Source organism: Leptonychotes weddellii, chromosome 7, assembly GCF_054177405.1.
Source record: "Leptonychotes weddellii isolate Sample4059 chromosome 7, ASM5417740v2, whole genome shotgun sequence".
NCBI lineage: Eukaryota > Metazoa > Chordata > Mammalia > Carnivora > Phocidae > Leptonychotes > Leptonychotes weddellii.
The window spans coordinates 79793197-79813640 of record NC_138375.1 but is presented as its reverse complement, the minus strand read 5'-3'; the positions used below and the strand labels follow the sequence as shown (position 1 = coordinate 79813640).

The following is a 20444-nucleotide window of genomic DNA, read 5'->3' as shown; positions in this document are numbered from 1 at the left end:
AAGAGCATGTATCCTTACTGCCATCAAAATACTGAGGGAGCTAGGGCAAAGATACAAGTTAGAAGCAATGTAAAGATAGATGTATTTTATCATTAACAATATCATCACACTAGACACTGTTGGCTGGCTAGTATTTTAATAAAAATCAATTATTTGTTTTTGCATCAGAGAAGAAACTGGCAATGTAGGAACACTCCTGTCTTAGCTTTGCTAATTACTTTCATTGTCTTAAAATCTTAATCAACCTCCCCCTCCTCCTTCCCTTCCTCCCTCTCCCTAACCCTCCCTTTCATTGCCTAACTGTGCTCTTCCCTGGATACACAGTAGTCCAAAGGGAACACCAGGGAATAAATGATATCCTAACTATATATCAGAGTTCACCAACAGAACTTGCGCAAGCCTCTCTGACAAAGTTCTACCAATTTTTTTTAATCAATTCTGTTTTGACTTAATAGAATCCAAGTTTTTACTTTTCTCTACCTTTTCCTTAGTTCTAAAAGTATAGTGAATCTTATCTTTAAAGAATTTCATAACCTCATTATGCAAGAAATAGTTACACATATATGTAACAATTTCTAAAATGTGACATTTTGTTTGAACATAATCAGAATATACTCTGAAGATTGCAATGTCCAAGGTGTGTGTGTGTGTGTGTGTGTGAAAGTAGAAAGTTAGAAATTTTGCCTAAATTTACACTTGCAGGAAGGAGAAGCAGGAAAGGAAAGAACATGTTTATGATCATCATGTTTTCAACATGTGGTAATGGATATATTATGTACATGGTATAACTTGATTCTTACAAAAAGACCAAAAGTGAGATTTACCATCACTATTTTACTGCTTAGAAAGCAGAGATGTGGTGAAGGTTTAGAAACTTGCCCCAAAGCATGGAATTTATGAATGTTGTAGAAACCAGGTTTGTCGGAGTCTAAACTTGTCTGTCCCTTTTCCTATACCACATTGTCTTACAATGAAAAGGCTGGGCTTTTAGATTATAAACCTGAAAGTGTGAGGGTAGTTTTTACATTTGGAAGTATTGTATCCAGAATCCTGACCGTTTACGTGGTCACTGAAAATGCACATAACTCCTTAGGAACTTCTGAATTTATAGATTTTGATTTCTTCTTCAATGTAATCTAAAGAAGATTATATAGTTTAAATATACCCCCTGAGGTCTCCATAATTTGCTCCTTTAACATACTGTATATGACAAATAGTCCTTAGCCAGAGAAATGCATGTGCATATTATCAGTGTACTGAAATTGTATGCATACTTCAGAAACAACTTGTTTTACATTATGATTATTATATAATCATATTATGATTATTATATAATCATAATTATATTATGATTATCATAGATGTTTATAGAATGATGTAAATGGTTTAAAATATATAAGTATAATGAAAGGCTTCAGGATTTTTAGCATGCACACATGTTACTATAAAATTAAAATAACTTGGCATTTCCACTTTTTACAACTAAATTGCTTCCATCTAGAGATAGTTATATTTTTCCAGTAGAATTTTCCTCAAGCATTGATTGTCATTATGCTATTCTACTGCTTGAGGCCATCCAGTATCTTTCTCATACCTACTGTATTGCATCTAATTCCACACCAAACATTTAGAGCACTTGATTTGCCTGTCCCCCTCTTCTCCATTTACCTTGCCATCTTTCTTATAACTCCTACTGTATGTGAACATTCTAGTCATACCAAGCTACATTTTTTCATGCCCTTCATCATTTCTTCTTGTGGATCTTTGCATAATTGTGCTTTTTTTTTTAAAAAAAGATTTTATTTATTTATTTGAAAGAGAGTGAGAATGAGAGAGATCACAGAGGCAGAGGGAGAAGCAGGCTCCCTGCTGAGCAGGGAGCCCCATGCAGGGCTTGATCCCAGGACCCTGAGACCATAACCTGAGCTGAAGGCAAACTCTTAAAGGACTCAGCCACCCAGGTGCACTCATAATTGGTCTTTTGAAAGATTTGCCCACATCCTCTTCATCAATTTATATCCATCTTTCTGATCTTCATTTGTTTGAGACTAAAAATGTCCACTCATCACTCACCTCTCCTGACTTTTTAAAAAGATTTTATTTATTTGAGAGAGAGAGAGAGAGCAGGGGAAGGAGCAGAGGGGGAGGGAATGAGAATCTAAAGCAGACTCTGGGCTCAGCACTGAGCCCAATGTGGGGCTCGATCCCACCACTGTGACATCATGACCTGAGCTGAAACCAAGAGTCAGACGCTCAACTGATTGAGCCACCCAGGTGCCCGTCTCCTGACTTTTTAAATTCTACTTCCTAGAGATTATGACTTGATTTCAAGCATCAGGGCATCATTGTCATCATCACAGTCATCGCCAAGAACCTATGTGCCAGACCCCATGCCAAGCATTTTATAAATGTTCAATAATTTAATTCTCATAATAACTAGATACTAGGTGCTATTATTAACCCCATTTACAAACAACATAAGAAACAGACAACCTAAGTAACTTGTCTGGGAAAATACAACCAGTCAGCAGGGGAGATAGGATAAAAACTCATGCAGTCTAGTTTCAGGCTGATGTTCTCACTGCTATTCTGCCTCCCCCCAAATATCTTACAGTGCCTCTTATGTTGTTTTGTCCAGTCGATTTGCATGTATATTTTTTATCTTAGCTAGACTGTTAAATTTTGTGATGTCATTCACTGTATCTTCCAAACTTCTATCTCTCCTAGCACCATTATGAAGTTCTCTATATCCTTGGAATCTAATGATTATTGCTAGAATAAAAATATCCACAGATAAAAGTGGAAGTAAATTTATAAAATATAAGGTCACTTTTAAATTTGAAGGTAAAAATGGAATCAAACTCTTGCATGCTTTAATTAATAATTCACAAAATAAATTTAATGACATTTGCTATTGCTAATGAAATGGCCTTACTAATTTCTTTGTTACCATATTTAATAGTTTTTAGCTGTCCTTATAAACATTTGATGCATAAAATAAACATCCCTTCTCTTGTTTAAACCAATCTACTTACATTATTTTGGCTTCTATTATAGATAAATAATACTGTAAACATTTCAAATCCCCAATGATTAGGACGTAGTCAAATCAATATTGGCTACATAATACATAAAGGATGGATGCAAATTTTATAGCAAAGAAATTAATTATTAATTTATATGTTTACTGTAACAAAAATTCATTGTCAGCTTTTTCTGAAGTTTAACAATGCTTGAGCCAAAATCAATAAATTATATATGAAAATATCACCATTTAACACTAAAATACTGCTAAAACAATCGTATTATTTAATGTTTATGAATGCTATACAATCTGTTATATGTAGTGATCCATGCACTATTCTCTCTACATGATAGTCTAGCATAATTATTACATTTCACATCACTATTATATCTAGCAATATTAAAATGATTTTTTAGCAATTAAAAATAGCAAATATTTTCCATATTACAAAGGTTTTGCTGAAGAATCAGAAATGAATATATCAGAGGTAATTATTTCCAAAACTGAATTTATCCTGCATAGCACAAATGACTCAACAATGAAAATTTTGTTTAAAAAGTGTGCAAATAAAAGGCTTTGTCCCTGGAATGTAGCTCTAAGTGGTTCACTATCTAGGTTGAAAATGTCTATGCAGGGTTGTATGTCCTATTTTTCCATGCCTGCAGTAAAGATACAATATGGGAATTCAGCTTGGTAATTACTAATACACCACACAGACACAATTACACCCTGTATGCTGCATGAAGGAATCACTTGTGGTCTGCATCTATTACAAAGAGCAGTAGGGGGCCACCATGCAAGACGACAAAATGCTTTACAAGACGGAAGGAGACCAGAAGAGTAGATGTACACAGATACAAGGACCTTGATTCTTCTAGCAATGATTTAAGGCTCTTTCCATCAATTATCGTCCTTTGTCTCAAGAGTCTTATCACTAGCATCATTACAGGAACTGAACATAACAATGCTTAGACCCCTATAACCCCATGAACTGTGCTGACATTTCCACACCCTGTTGCTATGTTTGACCTGATTATTCGGATTACTTAAGTAAAACAAAATGAAAAAAAAAAAAAAGCGTTACCATTGCAAAACTGGCTTATGTATTTTTTTTTTAATGACTTAGTCAAAATTCCATTTCTCTAAACTCCAAGCCATCCGACTCTTGAAATGTTATTTTTGAAGGTAGTTTCTACTCCAATTAAAAAATCGAAAGAGAAAATCTGCCTGGGTGAAAATTCTAATTGTAAGAAAGAGACTAAATACTGGTTTATCAAGGAATATACGCTTAAGAGAATTTCTGTATCTAAGGGAGTTAAACTAAGTCAGCTGTTCTCTTTAGCTACATGAGTCACAGGAATAACTTTCTGTGAAACTTTAAAGTTTTGAGTTTAATTGCAAGCAGTAAGCGGTTTTTATTGTAACAGTTTTCTCCTAAGTATTACATGATGTACATTATTTTACAATACTTTCATTTAAGATGCTCTTTTAAAATATATCTTACAATTATGAATTTTTAAGACCTTAGGAAAGTTAGTTATGGCAGTTTGTCAGGTTCTGTGAAACAAAGCCTTGTCTTTCAGAAAATGTTTACAACCTATGAGAAAAAAAAAATGTATCCTGGGGCTAAAATGTTTATTGGCACCTAGAAGTCTGAAGAGAGAGTCAGGCCTGTGGTTTTTTGAGGGCACTTTATCATCGCCCGCATTCTCAAAGGTTTCTCTGAATGAATAGAACTGGATTACTCAGCCTTCTATTCCACGCCTATTCCTCTCCATTTTCCTTGGCACGACTGAGAGCCAGGCTATTTTTAGTTAGGCAGTTTTCTATTTTTAGACAACTACCAGTTAGAAGACATTTGTTAGGAAAAAATTTAAACACACACACACACACACACACAAAGGGAGGAGGGAAAGAAGCTTCCCTTCACATATTGTAAAGCAGCCTTCAACCTGTAACTCCAGGCATTTCAGCTGCTTTCAATCTTGGAAAAATAAAGAAAAATTCAGAGTTCAGGGTTTTAAAAATAAACCTACCCTCTGGCAAACAGATCAAAATACAACAAGCTGTTACTATGTGAAACAGTGACTACAAAAACAAAGAACATTCTCCAATGATTAAACTGCGAGAAAAGTTGTAGAACGATTAGGTTATAAGAATGTTACACAGGCATGTAACAATTTTCCAGTCTCTCAGCCAGATGTATCATGTTTTAGAATTCACGGGGGCGGGGGGGGACCTCATCTGTAAAGTTAAACCAAGGATGTGGGATGTAATCTTAAGGTTTCCATTCTTAGCACCAGAGAACCTTTTATCAAACTTAAAGGCAATCGCATTCACTGCATTTTCCTAACATTTGTATTCTATGGATTTTCTCTAAAAATTATAACCACATGTTTACAGAGAAACCATATATTAAAAAAATCCAATGCCAACCAGAAACCAAAGTAAAGCCTGCTACACAGCATACATATACACATAAATGTGTGTGTGTGTGTATACGTGTGTGTATGCATTTGTAAGTCTATACACTATTACCTTTATTAGTCTCGCTTTTTTTTTAATTGGGAATAAATGACTTGCAGATTGGTTTAGCCTATCAACTTATCTACTTATCATCTATAACCACTATGAGATGTTTTCAGGTCCTCACAGCGATTACTTTCTTTTGCCTCAGATACCACACTGTACTAGATCTATGTCTTTGGTTCAGACTGCTGGGTAAGATTGTCACAGATACATCACCAATAACTAGCACAATGTTTGGCACATGGGCTTCATGTTCATCAATATCTGCTGAATGAAAGAACAAATCCTGCGTATGTTTTGTCCACACTGGACTATCGGCCCTTGAGAGTGCTGGACACATCATCATCATCGTCATATTTCCCACTCACCTTGCACATAGAGAATATTTTACAAATGCTTGGGGAAAAGAAAATTCACTGGCCTTTGTTCTATAAATTTATATAAAATAATTTATATAAAATACCATTATTTATATAAGAATGGTATACTTATATACTTATTAATATAAAATGTTATAGATTTATTCCCAAATTAAGAATTTGCTTCTTCTCTCTCCTTTGGTTAAACAACTTTTATTATCTAAACTTTCCCCTTGATATTGAAAATAAAACACCTTATATAACTTAACAGTTTACAATGGACTCTGACATCTTTTATAGCCTCTAATCATCACAACAGTCTGTGAGGAAGTCTGGGTCAGGGTTGACAATACTGACTCAGAGCAAGAACCTGAAGTCAAGATGGCTAAATAACTTGCCCCAGGTTAGAGAACTAGTGGGTGATGTTGCTGTAACTAGAACTTAATTTCTATCCAAATCTGTGGGGCTTTTGAAGTTTTATTTCCTAAATGTAAAATTTAAAAGGTGAACTCTCACGATAATGCTTCAACAACATTCTTCACGAAAATCACTCTGCAGCTTTCTTCCCCTCCATCCCATGGTGTTCATTCAGAACCACCACACTTTAAGGAGACCCCAGTCATTAGCCTGGATGAAGATAAAATTCTCACATTTCCAATGAGGAAAAATCAGAAGAAACTGTGTGCATGTGTGGGAAAGTCCAGAATTGACCTAGCTTGTTTCTCTTTCCCTACAAGTCTTCTTTCCCATCCCTTCCTCCATTTTCTCTTATTCCTTAGGGGAATCCCAGGCTTGGTGTTCCCATTCACCTCACTCCACAAAATCACATTTATCTTAACAAATGTTCTACTCCTGGGAATAAACACTGACTGAGTGGCTCAGCTTTCCTGATTGGGTTTCTGTGCCCTGACCCAGACCCTGATACTCAATGGGCATGGAGTAAACGTCTGCTCAGGAACAGAAGATGAAATGGCTGCACGCATCCTCTCTGGTTGATAGGCCTTTTATTAGGTGTATCCATCAACCATCATGCAATTACTTCATGAACAAGAGCACTGGATTCACCAGTTTCATCCCTTACAGCAGTGCTGCCCACAGGAAGGTTTCTAGGGTGATGAATATTTCTATACCTGTTCTGACCAATATGGGATCCACCAATCATATGTGGCAATCAAGTACTTGAAATGTGGCTAGTGAGACTAGGAGCTGAACTTTTATTTATTTATTTTTTAAAGATTTAATTAACTATTTTAGAGAGTGAGAGAGAGAGAGTGCTCGCACTAGTTGGGGGGAGCAACATAGGGGGGAGGGAGAGGGAGGGGGGAAAGAATCTTGAGCAGACTCCTCGCTGAGCTTGGATCCCAACACAGGGCTTGATCTCACCACCCTGAGATCATGACCTGAGTGGAAACCACGAGTCAGACACTCAACCGACTGAACCACCCAGGGGCACCTAGGAGCTGAACTTTTAAATTTTATTTCATTTCAATTAAATTAAAAAGCCACATGTCGTTAGTGGCTACCTTACTGATTAATGCAGATTTATACCATTTCATTCTGAAATCTGGTTATATTATCCAAAGAGAATTCACATGACAGAAATGATTGGGTTTGTGATTGTCAGGCCATAGGCACTAAATATATTACTTATTTACAAGTGTGTACAGTAACTCTGAAAGGAGTTTAGTTTCTGGAACCACAGAGAGTTTTTTACTAGTAAGTAGCTCATTCTCAGGGTAACTCTGACCTTATTTTTTCCTCTCTGAAATGGTTTTCTTGAGGTTACACTGATGGCATTTGTTTATGACTAAGGAGTCATTTGCATGCAATTTTGAAAAATAAATTATCGAATTCAGAAATTCTAGAATAAAAGATACTATCACCAATTCACATATATCAGTTTATTTTGTAATCATGCTTTCTCAGATGTGAGAAAAAACCCTAAATACCCATTGTATAGTTTACTGTTTACAGTGTTTCTTATCCTAAAACAGTAGCTCTAAATAGTTACTGAGTTTATTTACTAAAACATAAAGATAAGAGATTTAATTGATATGAAGAGGCTTTCAGAATCTAATTAACCTCCCAGCTAGTCATTAACTCTGTGACCTTTAGAAATAATTGACAGGAATTTTTTTTTCCTTATAAAGAAACTTCCATTGGGTGGCTAAATTTCAGGGTAACAGAGACTACAGTAAATGTCATTGAGACATGACTGGATAATATGCAAAACAGCTATTAGTAAAATGAGATATATTTCCAATAATATAATCTATCCACCCAATCTGTTGTACACATTTGCAGCACTTGCCTAATTACAGTCCTTTTAGTGATCAAGTCTGAGGTCTTTTCCCACCATGTTCTATGAGTTATTTGCCTCTGAGGATAAGGAGGAAAGCATGGCCGCCACTATTCTCTGCACCCATAGCACACACACAGACCAATCACATCCCATGTGCCCACCCGCCATCTGCTTTCAGACTCAGAATCTTTCTCAACACGTGTTCTAGTCACTACCAACTGACAGGCACTCACAAGGGCAGGGGCCAGGCCAGAAGATGCAGTGCTCATGACATGCAGAGTCACTCAGCTGATTGGGCCTTTTACATCATACTTCCGAAAACCTAATACACTTGCTTTCAAGAATTAGTTTCACCAAATATCACTTAAAAAAAAAATCTACTTTATGGTATTATTTTAGACCTCAGTAAAACTACAAAGAAGAAATGTTTAAAAATGTACTTTCAAACTCCATGCTGGAGAAAACAGATGTTTGGAAAGGAAGTCTAGATCTTTGTTGCTCAAAGTTTAGTCCACCGACTAGCAGCATCAGCATCACCAGAAACACAGACCTTTGGCTTTGGCCCTGCCCCATACCAGTGAGTCCAAATCAGCCTTTAAGCAAATGATTCAGACTAGACTAGAGGCAGGCATTTCATTTGAGACCCACTGATCCCTCTTGTCAGATCCTGGCTAAAGTACCAACAGGTTGTTTCTCTCTTCCCCTGGAATCAACGTATGTTGGTCTTTTACTTTCCACCATGACTATAGGTAGTATTTCTATGTGGTCTGCTGTGCCTATTTTTTTTTCTTACACAGCAACAACTTTAGTCGTCTCGGGTTCACTTGAAAGATTCTCACCTTTTTTATTATTAGAACATACCTGCCTTCAACAACGAAAACTTGGTAAAGTTTAATTTTATTTATGCTATAATGCGCATCAGTAAGTTCTTTTATATATACATATGTATATAAACACACATATATATACACAAATACATATGTGTGTGCATGTGTGTGTGTGTATATATATATATAAAATATTTGTTGAATGTCTACAATGTGCCATTCATTGAGATGGCCGTTAGAGTTAACAGCGATAAATAAAACATCATTATGTCTTTCAGGGAAGGGAAACAGACTTACAATAATAACTTTTTAAAAATTCAGTGAGGTAACTGAAATAATAAATACCATTTGATTAAAAGACTTATCTTTTATTCCAACTCTAGGCAGAACTCTGGAGTTGTTTCTAAAACTTCATTTTTGAATATTCCATGGTGATATATTCAGTAACCAATCCTGAGGAAGGAAGGATGTTCTATCCTTTGATATCTGATTTCATACTTATAAAGCCAAACAATGCTACATTTACTGAGGTGCTATCAATCACTAGAATGATTTAAGTATGTTGCCCAACACCAAATTCCATATGCCAAGAAATCTGTAAATATCAATAAAAGTGACTCTTATGATCCCGGCTAAATATTTTTCCCCTTTCACTTTCAGATACTGGGGGAAAAAAAAAACCCCAAACATGAGAACTTTGGTTTGTTCCAGTTCAAGAATGATCATGTAAAATAATGATGATAAAGTGGTGGTGATTAATAATGACAAAGAGGTTACATTAGTGAGAAAAAGGCTGTATTTTGAAACCTATTGTCTTTTCTACTATTAAATAATTTTCTGCCGACTCTGTGTTAGTACTAATGCCTAGATGCTATTAGAGCTGTGCAGTAACAGATGAGAGGAAATTCCGTTTTATTGCCTTGTGCATATAATTTAAGTAACTAACATGCACTTTATTTGTTCAACAATGATGTTCTTTTTTTTTAAAAGATTTTATTTATTTATTTGAGAGAGAGAGAATGAGAGACAGAAAGCATGACAGGGAAGAGGGTCAGAGGGAGAAGCAGACCCCCCGCTGAGCAGGGAGCCCGATGTGGGACTCGATCCCGGGACTCCAGGATCACGACCTGAGCCGAAGGCAGTCGCTTAACCAACTGAGCCACCCAGGCGCCCAACAATGATGTTCTTAATGAGATGTGAAGCAGCTTTTCATGTTTACAAAGTGCATGTAAATTAAGCAAAAAATCTTATTTTTAAAAAGAAACGAATCTTCAAATTTGATATATAAAAATCCACTTGGTAGTTATGACAAATATGAATACATTTTTAGGCCCATTTCTTCTCTTAGACTTTGGGGAATAAATATAAATATAAATGTGATTTATAGGAACTATAAGGTTATATAAACAAAAATGAACATTAAAATTTAGTAGAAATGTGCAAAACCTTGTTTTTACAAAATCATTTTTTTCCCCTTTTCCTCGGAAGCCTCAACACCGAAAGTTTAAATCCTTTATGGGATATACTAATCCTTTCTTCATTTTTCACTACTATCTATTGAAAAGCAATTATATACTTGGTTTAACAGAGGACAGAAGAGAGCTACTGAGCTACTTGCAGTAAGAACTATTTTAATTATATTTTATAGTAACCTAAGAAGAATTTTAATGTACTTCAAGAATATTATTTCTCTAAGTTCCTTCATAAAGAAAAAACCTGCTTTTCTGAAGAAATGAAATTACTAACTATAAAGTTAAATACCGGTTCATGTTGCCTCAAGTAAATTTAAAATAGTAACAAGAAAGGTCTAACCCCTTTCCGTTCACAAGCGTCACATTTAAAAAACAGCACACATTGCCTTGCTCCCTGTCAGTCTGGACAATTTGCAAGTGCTTTCTGACCAGGTAGTAAGTTTACCAATTGACTCTGTGGTTATTGGTTTAGGGGTAAAATATGTTTTTAGTTTTACACTGAGTGTTTAGCTCCAAATTGGTGTCTCTCATAGTGAACACTTATGCTCTGGACTCTAAAATCTCATGGTTACACGGTTCTTTACTTCTGAAATGCACTCCTCAAATTTTATATTGAAGAACTAATCTTGGTGTTCATTTGAGAACACAATTAGCTTAAATGCCTCTCTTTTCACATTTCAATCTAGACCAGCGCTGTTGCATGGAACTTTCTGTGATGATCAATGCATTTTACATCTTCCCTGTCCCATTTGGCAGTCATTAGTTGCATGTGAGTACTGAGCCCTTGAAACGTGGCTAGTGCAAATGGGGAACTGAACTGGACATCTTATCTAATTTTACTTTATTTTTTTAAAGGTTTTATTTATTTATTTGACAGAGAGAGAGATAGCGAGAGCAGGAACACAAGCAGGTGGAGTGGGAGAGGGAGAAGCAGGCTTTCCGGTGAGAAGGGAGCTCAATGTGGGCTCAATCCCAGTATCCTGGGATCATGACCTGAGCCGAAGGCAGATGCCTAATGACTGAGCCACCCAGGTGCCCCCATCTTATCTAATTTTAATTCATTTAAATGTAATGGTCATATATTAGCTAGTGGTTACTGTATTAGCATAGATCTGGATTTAGTTTCTTGATTGTGCTTTGATAAAAGTTGCCAAATTTTAATGAATTTCTTTGGAGCTATAAAAGCATTTTTCATACTTTAAGTTTGTAACATCATGCTATATGATAGTTACTTAGACATAACCTGTTATATCTGCTCCTGTTTGTTTATTCTACAAATATATTCTGAGGGCTTAATATTCTCTAGGCCTCACATGAAGTTCTGGAGATACATTGGTAAACAAAATGTGCATAGTCCCTTCCCTCCAGGAGGTTAAAATCTACTGTGAAACAGGCAACTGGATAACATGGTGCTTTGATGGAGAAAATACAGTTCTAACTCTAATATAGAAAAAACACTACCATGAGGTAAACAGGACAGTTCAAAGATGGCTTTCCAAAAGTATAAATTGGGATCTGCCTTGAATAAAGGATAAATAAAAGCCAAGCAAAGGCCTAGTAAGGAGTGTTAAAGACAAAACAAATCAGGTTTGGAGAAGCTGAGGAAAATAAACATGTTTTGGTGGCTCAAATATAGGATGGCAGTGGTAGGGGGAGGGAAATAGCAAAGGGGGAGGCTGGAGAGGAAGATAAAAACAGGGGCCAGATCATGCATGGCCTTGTGAACAATCTTAAGGACCAAGAGTCCTTGAGGGCCTTGTTTATGTTTGTATCTCTAGGCATTCCAAGGCACATACAACATGGTAGGAATTCAACCAATCTTTGTTCAGTGAATGCATAAAGAAATAAAAATACAACAAATAACCAGACAGATAAGTGAAAGTGCTTTTACTCTTAAGTACCCATGATGGGTGTTAAGAAGGGCACCTATTATGATGAGCACCAGATGTTATATATAAGTGATGAATCACTAAATTCTACTCCTGAAACTAAAATTATACTATATGTTAACAAACTGGAATTTAAATAAAAACTTGAAATGAAAAAAAAGAAGCCCATGGAAAGAGCCACATGCTACCTCATTGCAAAAAAAAAAAGTACCCATATGCAATATATATCTATAAAGCATGCATAAAAATAATTTTTTCTCTCTCTCTCTATATGTATGTATATATATACATATATATATATGTATTTTTTTTTAGTAGGCTCCATGCCCAGCATGGAGCTCAATGCGAGGCCCCAACTCACAACCCCAAGATCAAGACCTGAGCTGAGACTGAGAATCAGACGCTCAACTGACTGAGCCATTCAGGTGTCCCTTATGTATCTATATTTTGTGAGTATAAAATTGGAACCTACTTAATTAGTTTAGATAAAATGAAAGCTCAAGTAAAATAAACATATTTTCATATTTTACATCTATTCCCAAATTTTATAATACAGGGTTTGTAAAAAAGTCCATTTCCGCTATTTGCTGCATTTGGTTTTCAACAAAAATTACATTCCTCAATTTTCACCAAACTATGCAAAAGTAGTTAGCTTACTGATAATCTCCAGGAGCATTGGGAAACAAAATTTATAAGCTATTTCAACGTCTTTCCAGGCCTTAATTCAGGCCTTAATTATTACTGTGCAAGGAAACATTTTGGTGGAACAACTGTTCTTAGAATTCTTTAAATCCAAACAAGATTCAGATGACAGAAAATAAAATTTCATGTAAATATCATCTCTTTCTCTCTTTCTCTCTCTCTCTCTCACAGACAGACAGACACACTTCTTGCCTGTTTGTGCATCTTAAAAAAAGTAATCCTTCACTGAGACAATTGATATTCAAAGATTTCTTCTGCAGGAGTTATGTCCATCTTTCTAATTTCCTAGGGAGCAGCAGTGGGCCCTGTGTTCTATTCCCTTCCACACTTAGTCACTTGACTACTGGTCCAGACTGGATAAGCAGCTCAACAGAATCACTGAATCACTGAGGGGTGACAGCTTCCTTCCTGGCCAGGTGCTAAGCGACACTCACATATGGGCTTTGTGGTTAGAAAACATGTGTTGGATATGGAGGTAACCTGTCTGGGACTTCTGTCACGCCAAGGCCCCCCTGCAATGATCTGGTGATCAATGACCTGTTTGAATGACTTTTGTTCAATTGTTTAGCTTATGTCTTCCTTTCAGTAGCTTGTATTACATTAATGAGGTTATTGCTCCTTTACCCTCCAACTGTTCCCAAGCTGATTTTCATATATGTTCTACGTCCTTAACAAGAATACCTGTCTTTTGCTGTTTCAGAATCCCTTGTACAGTGCTGACTGTAAGCTGACACTTGCTAAGTCACTGTTAAGAGAAGGATGGCCTGTAAGCATGCCCTGTGAGCCTTGCATTCTTCAGGTCATCTTGAAGTGCTCAACACCACATCTTCTTCCAGGAATAGAGCCCAACATCAACTGTGAGGGTAGGAAGGCAGAAAGGAACCAGGACTGGAGCTAAGACCAGCTGGAGGAGACGAAGGGGACAGTTCTCTTAATATCATCAGAATCCCTACTGAATTTCAACAGCTTCGTAAGCCAGCATTTTGAGTAAATATCCAGGATACTTGTCACATAGTTAAATAAAACGGACTTTCTTCAAAGGAAGCGCTTTTAATACAGTAACTGTTTTTGTTTTTTTAAAGCAATGGATTAAAATTTAACACATTTACTAAATCTGGCATATTTATATATTGTATCTAAACAGATATTCAAGCTGCATTATAATATAATAATAAAAAAAACCTATCTCAGTCTGTCTATTAAGTCTTTGTCTTCGTGCCATTGTAACAGTAGTGCTAATTATCAAGCAAAGACATGATAATTATGCAGAGCTTTTTTGCTAAAAGAAGGAATCTTTTTCAACACCCACGTGCTGCACAATTTCCTATGACCCTGTAACACTGCTCTGGTATGGCCCAGAAATTTGTATTTTGGTCTAAATGCTAGGAATCATATTATTTCTCTCTCTGTGCCAACCTTTTTTTCTTGTGAGTAAACTGTCTTTGGAGGGTTAAGGGAGAGGGGTAATGGTCCAAATGGGAAATATAAAACTAACGACCCTTCATGAAACATATTATGCTCCTCATTAAACTTACTCAGTTAAATGTATTCCATTAAATTAAAATAAATAGGATTTAAAATTTTACCCAGGAGTAGCAAACTACCTTAACTCTCAACTTTGTGTTAGATTCATTCTAAGGATGGATTCCTCAAATCCCTGATGTATCCCAGGTTCTTAACCTCCAACACAATTTATGTCTTTTTTTTTTTAGAGGAGGGGAGGGGCAATGGGAGAGGGAGAGAGAGAATCAAGGAGGCTTCATGCCCAGCACAGAGCCTGATGCAGGGCTCGATCTTAAAATCCTGAAATCATGACCTGAGACTAGATCAAGAGTCCGATGCTTAACCGACTGAGTCACCCAGGCACCCCCAATACAATTTATGTCTCAGTGCTGCAGAGGTTTTCAAACTTAGCGTATGCAAGAATTACTTGGGAAACTTGTTATAAATGCAGTTTTCCATCCAGATTCCCTCTTCTCCACCAGGTATTTCAAGCATAGTGATTTCAATAAGCTGCACTTTGAAAAATACTCTATGTGGGGGTGATATAAATTTATTAAGCTTAGGGATCCCGCTTTACTTCTTCCTCATTTATCTCTGTTATTACTAAAGTGGAAAAGCCAAATAGGTGAAAAATGTGTGATTCAGGTAGTTGAGCAGGACCGACTTAGAACATGTTCATCCAAAGAATCAAGCCATCCCTAGGTTTGGTCTAGGAGCCCCAGACTGTCTCTTTGAGAGGTTCAGAGCTTTCATTTACTGATATCAAATGCAAGATAATGGAGCTGCTGCTTTACTCTCTTTTAAAAGTATTGCTTTTTAAAGAATTGTGTTGCAAAGGACTTCCAAATTCAATTCCTTCATTTTTAAGATGAGGATACTTCAGCCCAGAGAAGTAGCTAACTTAGTAAGAATGTGCAAGACAAGGTTTCAAATGTAAGCCCTCTGACTTGCAACCCAGTGCTCTTCTCATGGCCTTTAAAGAAGTCTGGCTCAGATACCCATCTGTCCAAGAATATGAAAGTCTTGAGAATGTGAAGTTCTCAGTCACCTTTAAATCACACAGTATATTCCTGACTAAAGCTCTCAGAAAATGAATTTTCTAGATTTTTAACCTTTAAGAAAGCAAATTTTAAAAGTCAACACATTTTTCAACTACTTTACTATGGTTCTACAGCATTTCACATCATGTTAAGGACTGGAGCAGTTTAGGTCTAATGACAAATTCCAACTCAACTGTGTTACCCTGAAATGTTTGTTGTAATGGTTTTGGTAATGAGATGGAGTCTTGAGTATAGAGTTGTTTTGCGTTTGAGACTTAGGTTAAATGTGTGTGAGTGCACATGCACACAAACTCACATACACACACACAAAAGCACCTATGAGATTTGACGATGACCAGTTCTGTTCATATTCATGTTTGTTTATGTATTTTCACAGTTATATGTATACATGGATAAAATATCATCTGAAATACATAGTAGGTTAAGTTTTATAAATGACCTTAAATTTCAAAATCAAGGCACACAATTAAAATCATGCCAATGAAAAACTGAAGTGATGTTCAGTAATACAGATCTGCAAGTATTTTAAACATATACCACATTAAGTTTACTTATTCACTTTTGTTTTCTGAAATTATTTGGTTGGCCTTGTTAGGCAAAAAAAAAAAAAAAACCCGATCAGCTCAATACTTTTATTATTTTATTTTATTTATTTATTAAGTAGGCTCCGTACCCAGCAAGGAGCACAACATGGGGCTTGACCTCAACGATCCTGAGATCAAGACCTGAACTGAGATCAAGAGTCGAATGCTTAACTGACTGAGCCACCCAGGTACCCCAGCTCAATACTTTAAAAAAACTTCCAAATAAAGGCAAAGAAATGAGAATCAGTTTTAGGCTATTATAACAGGTAAAAAGAAGATGAAAGTGAGAGGTTGATTAATTTGGTAAGGATTAGTGCTACATTTTTTCATAATATGGAATAGTCCAAGGTAATGGCAAGAATAACCTGTACTCTGGCAAACTGACTCTGAATACATAGTTTTGAAACATTTATTAATTTTCTCTTAATTCTGGGAAAGCAATCATAATCATAATCTAGGTAACCATGAGGAGCTAGACAGGTGAGGGAAATAGACAGATGGGGATAGTCCTCATTGCATGTCTTTTTTAGTTTAGTATTCACTATTTATGAAGGGTACTATAAGGCAATAACATTTAAATAGGATACGTGCAGGAAGTGTTTAAAACTGTATGGCAATGCTACTTACGCTAATGAATCAAAAGCATTTTTGAGCTTTAATGTGATACTTATTTATTTCTGGCACAATAAAATGTTTTAAATCGAACTTTGATAAAACACCAAGCTAACATCTAGTAATTCATTTTCATCAGATTTCTGATTCCATGTATATTAACAATGCTACACTAAACAATGTAATTGGGGGAAAAACATTTCTAGCAGAGTAATTGTCTTTTACCCTTTCAGTAAGAATGCATTAGGAACAATGAATTAGAAAGAAGAGACAAAGTGAAAAACTGAAGTATAAGGCTGGGGTGAGTTCATTTTTAGATCTTTTTTTTTCTTTGACAATGCCGCGACACTAGTCTATACCTAAAAGAAATCATCAAAAGTAAGTAAAGCCCTGTGTTGGCCACAATTCCCAAGTCTCGTTGCTGATACAGCCGAGGGCAATGATGACTCATGGAGGATGAGGTCAATACATTGACACTGGTGCCAGATTTCTAGCAAGGACCAGATATACGTTGTCCCTATTACCATATCGCTCTAACTCGCTTTTTGCAGGAATAGAAAAGGTGGAGTAATGTTGGGGTGATAACCAGGGGGTTATCTGAGGGGATAGGAACACCTTAGGAAAAGGAAGTGGGGTGTGTGTGTGTGTGTGTGTGTGTAAGGGGGAGGTCCAACCACCACGCTGCTCTGCCGGTTGGGGTTCGCCAACCACGCAAGCGCTCTCACCTCCACGATGTCTGAGTTTGTCCGGCTCTCGTGCGGCTCGTTGTACTCCGTGTACTTGAGCAGCACCTTGTCCATGTCGGTGCTCGCATACTGGAACAGCTTGTTGGTGCTGTTGAAGATGATCAGCGCGATCTCACAGTCACAGAGCACGCTCAGCTCGTATGCTTTCTTCATCAACCCAAATTTCCTCTTTGTAAATGTCACCTGGAAAAAAAAACAACAGGCAGGTTTGTTTTTTTTTTTTAAAGGAAAAGAAAACGCATGTTTTTTTTTTTTAACAGTACTACTTCTTTTCCTTTGTGAAACAAAGTGTGTCATTGTCAGAGCCCTTGGGGACTAACACATTTGAAAAGAAAGCAAATAAATCTAAAACTAATTTCTGCTTAGGATTTGAAGTGTGATTTCTAGCTTGTTGCTGAATGTGAAACTGTAAATGCCAGATTTAATGTAGGGCATTTTAATGAAGGTGGTTTTTGGAGCAATTTAAGATTTGAGAAAATTAATTTCAGCATGGTTAATATCTTTTCCAATTATAAGTTTGGAGCTCATTTTTTGACCACGTGAGGACTGGACACAACATTATGAACATAGCATTTTAGATGTGTGTTCAGAAATTCTTTGTGTGTGCGTTCAAAAGTTTAAAAAAAAATGTTTAATTGAAAACACTCGAAGGGATAAAACTGTGCTTTCAGACAGTGCTGTATTACGTTTTCTAGAAATACAGCAGAAAGTTGGGAAGTACTTTAGTCATAATACTGTTAGGGTTCTGTTTTCAATCTTTTGTGTATCTTCCTCTCGCAGGCCAGAAACTGTGTGGTTATCTTTGCCTTTTTCTTCTTTTTATCTAATCTATTACCAAGTCCCATAATTCCTTCCCTCGAAATGCTTCTCAGCTTCACACTTTCTTGTCTATTTCCCAGGCGGCTCTATCATTCCCATCCTTATCAGTTTCCTGTCCTAGATGATCTCCCTGTCTAAAATCATTCCCTTCTCAATTCATCCCCAATCTTCAAAACTCACTCTTCACACTGCCTTTCTCCTGATGAGCTGTCTACAACAACTCTGACTTTGAATACTTCCTACCTGGCAGCAGTACCAAATGCAAATAAAAATTTCACTATTCCTAATTTCATTCCTCTCTTGATTACACTCTAGTCTGTCCACCAAAAACCATGGATATTGTTAACTGTAAGCCTTTATATGGCCCAGCATTTCTCAGCAGGTGTTCCGTGGAATATCACTTCTATAAAATACTCTTTAGGACAAAAATTTCAGTGGCCCAGTACATTTGGGAAATGAGGCATGTTGATATATTAAAGGCTGGAAAATCTTTTAAATTTTGTTTAACCTCCACCCAAACCTATTGCTGACAAAATGTTTCTAAATTTATTTATTTAGAGGAGCACTTACTATCATTTTTCAAAGCTAGGTTTTTTGAGGCATATACTCTGGGAAATGCTGACTAACTTAATTTAGCTGATTTTTAAAGGGACAACTTAAATTTTTTTCTCACCTTCAAATCTAACTCACCTTGCAGAGGCCAGCCCAGTTTTATCTACTACGTATTTGTGTGTAATTCCCAAATCTAGATTCCCACTCATCTTTTTTTTTTTTTTGTCTCCGGACACCCAAAGTGTGTCCTCCAGTCCTATGTCTATCTAAACGTCCTAGGAGTCTCTTAAATCTCCACAGCTTAAACTCATTATCTTCATCCTTGAATCTGCTCCCCCTCCTGGCTTGGCCATCTCACAATAAATTCAGTCACCCAAACTAGAGACCTCAGAGTGAACTTTGAATCCCACACACCTAAATAAATGTGTTGACAGGAACTGTGGGTGAGCAGACAGAAAACCTGACCTCCTGGTCTCCTCAATCCTCCACACTTTGTTAATACTAACTGTTTTACCTATTACCCTTTATTTTTCCTTAATAGCACTTATCACATTTATCATAATTTGTATATTTTTGTGTGTGATCATTTGTTTAATGTCCATCTCTTCCTCTACCATGCATATTCCACAAGGCCATATGCCGTTTTTATTTTGCTCACTGTTGTATGCCCGGTGCTTGGAACAGCAGACATGTATGGGCACAAGGTAAAGATCTAGAGTATAAAAATGAAATAGGGAAAACTGTTATGTGAAGTTTTTAGAAATATCAAATTGATATGTTATCTAAAATTATGTGATAGCTTTTCCTGTGAAAATTTTTTTATCAACTCATGAGTAGAATTTTAAAAAGATAAATCTGTACTTAATGATTATATTGTTTTATCACATTTGCATTAAAGGCAGAATGATAGAAAGGGAAGAACACGGGGCCTGGATTAAGAGGACCCCAGATCTGAATGTTGAACCTGCTATGTGTTAATCATGAGAAATTCCCTTAACTTCTTTGAGTTGGGTTTTTCTCTGAGTTTGATTTTTCATCTATAAAATAGAGAGAATGCCTACTTTTTTTTTTTAAGATTTTATTTATTTGACAGAGACATACAGTGAGAGAGGGAACACAAGCAGGGGAAGGGGGAGAGGGAGAAGCAGGCTTCCTGCTGAGCAGGGAGCCAGATGCGGGGCTTGATCCCAGGACCCTGGGATCATGACCTGAGCCGAGGGCAGATGCTTAACGACTGAGGCACCCAGGCGCCCTGAGAGAATGCCTACTCTTAGGGTTGCTGTGAGGACTGCACAAAGTAAACAAATGTACAGTATTAAGCACAGTGCTTAACACTGAAGCTCAATAAACCTAGTACCCATCCCTCACTTGGTTGATGTACAGAAAAATGACTTACAAAATATGTCTATGTTGGTGGCTTTGAAGAGTCTACTGATTAAGGCTATTTGAGGATCTCATTATT

At 36.5% G+C, this 20444-nt stretch overlaps 1 protein-coding gene across 16 annotated transcripts in view; it reads right to left on the bottom strand.

The window, feature by feature from the left end:
• MEF2C (myocyte enhancer factor 2C) overlaps nucleotides 1-20444 on the bottom strand; it is a 172534-nt gene that overhangs the window by 59290 nt on the left and 92800 nt on the right. For all 16 annotated transcript variants that reach the window (XM_081826592.1, XM_081826596.1, XM_006744818.3 and 13 more), the window contains one exon: nucleotides 17591-17794. In XM_081826592.1, the coding sequence (XP_081682718.1) occupies nucleotides 17591-17794 (204 nt within the window). The remainder of the gene's footprint in view (nucleotides 1-17590; nucleotides 17795-20444) is intronic.